Source organism: Bremia lactucae, linkage group LG6 (genome assembly GCF_004359215.1).
Source record: "Bremia lactucae strain SF5 linkage group LG6, whole genome shotgun sequence".
Classification (NCBI taxonomy): domain Eukaryota; phylum Oomycota; class Peronosporomycetes; order Peronosporales; family Peronosporaceae; genus Bremia; species Bremia lactucae.
In genome coordinates, this window is record NC_090615.1 from 8,127,001 (window position 1) to 8,134,111 (window position 7,111).

The following is a 7,111-nucleotide window of genomic DNA, read 5'->3' on the forward strand; positions in this document are numbered from 1 at the left end:
ACGGGGCTCGTCGTCTTTGTAGACAGACTGAGCAAGATGGTGCATTTAGCACCATGTAAGACATCGATCACAGGTAAGGAGGCAGCTCTCTTGTTCCTGGATCATGTATACGGACTACACGGGATGCCCGAGTCTATAGTATCGGACTGGGATCCACGTTTTACGTCTGGTTTTTGGCGACATGTGTTCAAGCTGCTAGGTAACAAGCTCCACATTTCGACCGCAGATCATCACCAGACCGATGGCCAAACAGAACGTACCAATCGGGTCGTGGCGGATGTCTTACGCACTATAGCAACTCCCAAAGAGTGGAGCAAGCAATTGCCCTTTGTGGAGTTCGCTATAAATAACAGTATCCACGCCAGTACGGGTGAGACACCGCTTTATATTAACGGACTGCGCCATCCTCGGACGCCAGTCTCGTTTGTGCGCAGCTCGAGTCTTAGTGAGAGAGGGCCTTTCACTATGCTCGGTGCGAAAGAGGGACATAGTTTCGCCAATATGACGATGACCCATGAGGGTATCATCTCAAAGACAGAAACTTGCCCTGTGACCCTGCCAGGTTAGCAGTGGTCAATAAAACTACGCCTTCTGACCGACCTCTCGGCGGTATCATAGGCGAGTTTGATGCTAAAAGCGTGAGCGAGGCTCAACGCATTGTGGATGAGCGATTAGCCATCACACGTAAAGTCCGTGACGCAATGGCAAGCGCATAGGACAAGCAAATGAATATGCGGACCGAAATGGTCGCAAAATTTTTAATGCTTTAGATTGGGTGAAAAAGTACTATTAAGTACTGCTACCTACCTAAGAATGCAATTTGTGTACTACCTAGAGAAACTACGAAGTTGTTGCCGCGTTTCATTGGGCCCTTCACGGTGGTAGAAGAGGTTAGAGACCTAAATTATAGGCTCACCCTTTCCCAGTATATGCGTATCTTACGTGGGTCGTCTGAAATGGTATGTAGACCCAAATGAGGTCACATATTCCCATCCGTCTAAGGAGACCGATGGTGACGCCGACTGTGAGTCGTGCGTCGGTCGGGTGAGGGGGACGGTGAAGGCGAAAAGCTATCGGACCGAATCCTCCCACCACATACAGGACTTGTAGAGCGAGGGGCATCACGGAGTAACGCGGATCCCTCTGCATTATCCTCTCAAAGAGGTCCAAGCGAGACTTCAGGCGTTCATAACCCTAACGAGCCTTCGCTCGGACATTAAAAAGATCCGAGGTCAGTCGCGAGACTTGACCCTCAAGATCCGCAATACGTCGATCAGCTGCGCGGAACGCCCATGACTGAACGGGCGAAGGTAAGGCAGCTGCGAGTGAGTGGGAGAGATTGCAACTCCTATCGGGCGCTGCCTGCACTGATGGATGCGCGCGGGTGGGAATCAACGCTTCCTTGTTGGAAGGTTGCTTGCTCACCGCTCCGTGAAACAAAGGTATCAGATCCTCGTCCAATGAAAACGTTACCCGAAGAGTTTTGACTTTTGGGAACCGATCGGTACCCTACGTGTTGATGTGCCCGGCTGGTGGCTGCCTATGAAATGGAGCACCAGCTGAGGCCTCTTCGCTAGTCTCAAATGGACTAGCAGAAGCAGCGTTGTGAGAAGAAACAGGGGTACAGTACCGCCGGTGATTTCTTTTACAGCAAGCGATCAAAATTAATTCGCTACGACCGCTGTTCATCGCATCGGAATGCGGGTGAATGCGGCACAAGCATTCCGCCTCGTATTGGTCGGGCGTTTCATTCAAAAGCAACACGACCGGTATCGAGTTAATAGCCCAAGCGTTTTTCCCTAAGCCCTCCATGACTTAAAGACGCCATAATGTTTATGTGCGTCTAGAAGAGCGCGCTCTAGGAGCGACGCTCTTGGCCCGTCTAAACGAGGCCATTTAAATGGAGGGGGCATCAGTGGTTATCCACCCGTCACATAGCCACGTTCAAAACGACTAGTTTGTGACACCGACTGAGCACGTTCACGAGTCGTCGGCGGAGCTTTAGGTCCGAAAACCTCTATGTCAGAACCATATAAATTATGGGTCTAAGCATAAGGTGTTGTGGTTATACCCAACGGAGAAGCTGCTGCGCCTTTATGGACAGTGCTCTCATCAATGGTCGCTGCGCTATCCAGCGCAGACGACGAGACAGTATTCGTAAATGTTGCTGTCTCCATTTTGTGAGCATTGAGAGAAGTTTGAATGGGCAACAATGCGCCATCATCCTTCCTCATTAGCTCGTTGTCCGCATCACTACTATGAGGTGACGGTAACGGTGTCGACTCATTGTAGTCGACAATGAGCGACGCATCAGCATCCTCACTGTTAAAGTGAGAGGGATCCTTAAGCCCTGTTTACGCGACAGCAGCAGTAGTTGTCGACGTTTCGACTAAGGCGTTGGACGCGGCCGGCGAGTTAACCGGCGCATGCGCTTAGTGCGAGGTTGAGTGGGCGTCTTAGCAGACGACCCACCAACATTGCCCCTTTTAGGTGGCATCTTTGGCGCCGTGTATGTGAACACAGGTCGCTAAAGTGATTGAGAGAACTAGCGGCGCGTAAAGCTGCTCGCAGATCCTCGCTCCTCTTTGACGAATTTAAAATGTAAATTTCGTTAATTAAGATGGGATGGTGTAATGGGCTAAAGTTGCCCTAATGTGACACAGTCCCCGTTAAGTACACTTGGTGTATTTAAGAGGATAGTCATTTACTTAAATAACCTAATTAGACCCAGCACTCGGGTGTGGTTCACATTTGCGAAAACCAACCCTTGCGTATGTGATGCATATAGGTGCATTCATATTAGGAGGGACGACGCCTAGCGTCATCCGTGATGACGGCTAGAGCATCTGTTACGCGAGGTATCTAAAAAGATACGCTCGCAATAAATATTAGTGTTATCTACAGAGATGACATTTTATGAGTGGTTAAAATAGGTAAAAATAATCAATATGATTAGATATAAATCATTTTGAAAACTACTTCTTACTTGGTTACTGCTCACGATGAGTCTGATCACCGCTCCCGTGACGACACGTATACCAGAGTACTTATTGCGTTGAGGGAGGTCGCTTAGGCGCTCACCACAATTACCTCAATGCACGCGAGAGTAGACGGTCGAACCGCTTCCTCGCTGGCTAGGGTGTGTGCTTAAGTAGAGCGTGGCCGCATTAAGACGTGCCCGCCTACAATGCAACTGCTGCTGTCTCAACAGTAACAATTAAGTCAAAATTAATTAAAGTTAACAATTTATATGTCGTTTTTTATTTTCTCTCATAGGAAATAGTTTTGATTATTCCTCGTAAAGAATACTATTATTCAACGGTACACCCCGCTACAATATAAGAGACTGAAATACCAAGAATCTGACAAATTCTGCTAACGCTTCTGCGGAGGTTGTGGCTTCGAATATTTGCTCATTTATTGAAGCGGGTGTCAGACCGAAGCTATCATTATTCTCTGGTGATTTAGTTAAATATATGTGATATTTTTTTTGGAAGATTTTCCCTTGCCTTTGCTAGAAAGTAAAGAACAAATAAAACAGAGTGGCTTCTGTAGATTGTATTTGTCGACCAACTAATTGATTTCAAAAGCGATCGCAAGTTTAGTGACATGTGGCAAGTGTCGACTCGTCGCTTGGTAGTTGCTAAATCGTTTCGCGTGCGTACGTGTGCATTAGCTTCGAGCTTAGCAACATCCGGCGAGGCAAGGGCTGACAAATCTGATGAGCGAATTGCACCATGGAATCAACAAACAAGCGACGATAAAATCAAATATTTATCTGTTCAGGTGGACCGCTCCTCACTTAAGAGGACTGGCGGGGCGCTGACCGGCAGTACGCCTGTTGAACTTCCAAAGGGAAAGAGCAAGGAGAATGTACTAGTGCACGTATTGCGCTCGATGATTGAAGTCAAGGGTCCGCTTACGGTAGCTGAGTATATGACGCGGGCGCTGTGTCACCCAGATTACGGCTACTACATGAAGAAGGATGTTTTTGGCAGTGAGGGAGACTTTACCACAGCTCCCGAGATTAGCCAAATGTTTGGTGAACTTGTTGCCATATGGTGTATTGCAACATGGCAGCAAATGGGGATGCCCAGCCACGTAAAGATTGTAGAATTGGGCCCCGGTCGAGGCTCTCTTATGTGTGATTTCTTGCGAGCTTCCAAGTCGTTTCCAACGTTTTACGCCGCAATTGAGCTTCACTTGGTAGATATTAGTCCAGGTAATAGCTATGGAGATATATTGTTAACAAGCTCTTACATTATTGAAAATGGTCTGTCCAGCAATGCAAAGAATTCAGCAAGAGACGCTTAAATGTGAGCCAATTCTAGACAAAAAGGCGCCTGAGCACACAATGCAGCTGCCTGATAATGGACCCACCGCTCGGTGGCACACGGACTTTGCAAATGTACCGCATGGACCGAGTTTAATCATTGCGCAGGAACTTTTTGATGCTTTGCCAGTGCATCAGTTCGAGTATACTAAGCGGTACGTTTTCATGCCACCTCCAGCAGACAAGATTTGTTAAGAATTAGCGCTTTGACTTCGAGCTCTAATTTTTGACAGCGGCTGGTGCGAACGACTCGTGGATATTGACTTTGAGGATGGTGGCGACCACTTTCGCTTCGTCTTGTCGCCTGGTCCAACGCCGGCGACACGCGTGTTTATCGGACGTGAGAAGCTATTTGACCCGTCGGCAGCTTCGTTGCATGTGGCTGAGACGCAAATCTCCGGCATTGACGATCTAAAGCAGATCTCAAAAATGGCAATGCACGAGACGGGACGCTTAGACGTTGCAGACGTGACTAGCACACCTGTTCGCTCAGCACTGGCTCAAATAGGCGACAACATTGAGATTTCACCAGGAAGCATCGCGCTTGTGCAGGACATGGCTAAGCGCATTTCGTACTCTGGTGGTGCGGCGTTAATCGTAGATTACGGCAACGATCATCCGTCAGAGCTCAGTCTGCGTGGCATAAAAAAACACGAGTTTGTAAGTGTTTTGCGTGAGCCTGGTGACGTTGACTTAAGTGCCGACGTGGATTTTGCTACCCTTAAACGATTTTCTACTACCGATTCTAAGGTCAAAAGCGTGGGACCTGTTGGCCAAGGCACATTTTTAAAGAACATGGGTATTGAGCACCGCTTAGCTATGCTGCTGCAAAATACCGAATCTGAGAAGACGCAGCAGGAGCTATTTTCGTCGTACGAGCGACTTGTAAATGCGGAGCAGATGGGCACAATCTTCAAGGCCATGGCGCTGGTACACAAAGACATTGGTCAGCTAGTTGGTTTTGAGGAACCCTCTTCCGAGGCTGTGGAACATGGCAATTAAGGCATAACATTAACTTGTATAGACTAATAAAAAAGAAAAATAATAATGCCAAACAAAGTCGTAATTTATAGCTTAATTGCTTAAGGCACCTTGCATTCAGCAACATCCTTACAGCTTAAGTGGGCCATGGTTAGGGCAGTACTTCTCGTGGTTTCCATCAACGCTGAGCGATCCACTGGCGCGCATCTCGGCGTACACTTCACGCTCGTACTTAGTGAAGCCCCACTTCTTCGAGCCTAGTACTTTTTGACGACCTGGGAATTTAAACTTGGCGCGACGTAATGCTTCAACGACAGAAGGCCCAAACGAGTCTTTGGAGCGCACTGAAATAATGGGCTGGCCAATGGCCACGCGGGCGGCTACACCGGCAGGCTTGCCGTAAGCGTGACGCATACCAGTCTGCAGTCGGTCGGCACCAGCGCACGAAAGCATTTTATTGATACGAAGCACTTGGAATGGGTGGCAGCGGATACGCATGTGAAAGTTGTCCTTGCCGCAAAACTTGGTTAGGTATCGATTAGCAGCAATTCGAGCAGCCTCGAGAGCCTCCGACGACAGTTGCTCCTTCTCGTCCGACACTAAATGAGCTACGTATGGAAACGCGTCCACTGACGCCTTCTTATTTCCCACGTCGTAAATGCGAATTTTGGGGTCAGGTACTCCACGGCAGAAGCGCGATTTGATGAAAGGCTTCTTGTTCTGGAAACGGTAGCACTTCGCAGGACGACGACCCATGATGACTCTTTGGCGAATAGGACAATGAACAAACACCCTGTGCGCTCCACTCAGCTGAAGCTTTGTGGATTGGATAAAAGTTACGACAGATAAGTGACCACTGGCAAAAAAGAAAATATAAATAGACTCGTAGTAGAGAAAAGGCGAATTGTCTTGGCTATTTTGAAGATTACGGTATAATTTCAAAATAAATGCTGGAGTTCAGTGCGCAGCTTTTGCACGGAAAAGAACAGTTTTAAATGGCATGCTAACAGCTATAAATACAAGGAAGCATGCCTTGCATATAAACTTATGTTTAGCCACCACTAAATATTAAAAGAATTACAACATGCCATGCAAAACAGCCGAAGCAAGAGAAATTTCAGCTGGCTCACATCTCATTAAAATACGGCGTTATGTTATAATTTAGGCCAATCCTGTAACGGGGCACCTTTCGCTAGGACTGATAACAGTGAAGGTGCGGTGCCTCGATTACTTCGCGTACACTGACGTGCAAAGGAAGGTTAGAAGTAGCTTAGAGATTTTAGCTACTAGAGGTCGATACTGAGGCTTTAGTATATAAAAAGTAAAATTGTAATAACATATTAAGTTCCTACTTAACAATCTTTTATCTGCTGACATCAATATTCAATATTGGTTTAGATGAGCTACTGCTAGAAATCGTTATATATTGTCCGTTCTCTGTAAGTGCACAAGTGTGAGTGTTATGATGGTTAATTGTGAGTTCACCCAGGCATTCAGTAAGGAAAGTTTTTTCGTAGTAAAAAACATTTCTATTTTCTCCTCAATTCTCTAAATACCAAACGATTACGTAGGAGCCAATAGTCGATGGGAATGCTGCCGAAAAAGGTCGACAGCAACCGAGGTGAGATGCCGATCGCAAAAGAGTCGACGCCCAAGGAGGGAATGTAGAGGTCAATACAGACCCAGGGAGGCGTCGCAAGAGGAAAGGGAGCGTGTATGTACCGGGGCACTGCGACTTGTACTGTTTCAGTACAAGTCCACTTCACACTGCTTCAGATGTGAGTGGTGCCTCTCGTT

At 47.2% G+C, this 7,111-nt stretch overlaps 2 protein-coding genes across 2 annotated transcripts; one reads left to right on the forward strand and one right to left on the reverse strand.

The window, feature by feature from the left end:
- Window positions 1-3,566: 3,566 nt before the first annotated feature.
- Window positions 3,567-5,437, forward strand: CCR75_009692 (uncharacterized protein). The gene is made up of 3 exons (XM_067967731.1): window positions 3,567-4,222; window positions 4,284-4,488; window positions 4,567-5,437. The coding sequence occupies exons 1-3, from the start codon at window positions 3,610-3,612 to the stop codon at window positions 5,333-5,335; spliced, it is 1,587 nt and encodes a 528-aa protein (XP_067818539.1). The 5' UTR covers window positions 3,567-3,609; the 3' UTR covers window positions 5,336-5,437.
- Window positions 5,438-5,443: 6 nt separating this feature from the next.
- CCR75_009691 (uncharacterized protein) lies at window positions 5,444-6,070 on the reverse strand (the record flags this gene model as incomplete). Its single annotated transcript, XM_067967730.1, has 1 exon — window positions 5,444-6,070. The coding sequence occupies one exon, from the start codon at window positions 6,068-6,070 to the stop codon at window positions 5,444-5,446; it is 627 nt and encodes a 208-aa protein (XP_067818210.1).
- Window positions 6,071-7,111: the final 1,041 nt, after the last annotated feature.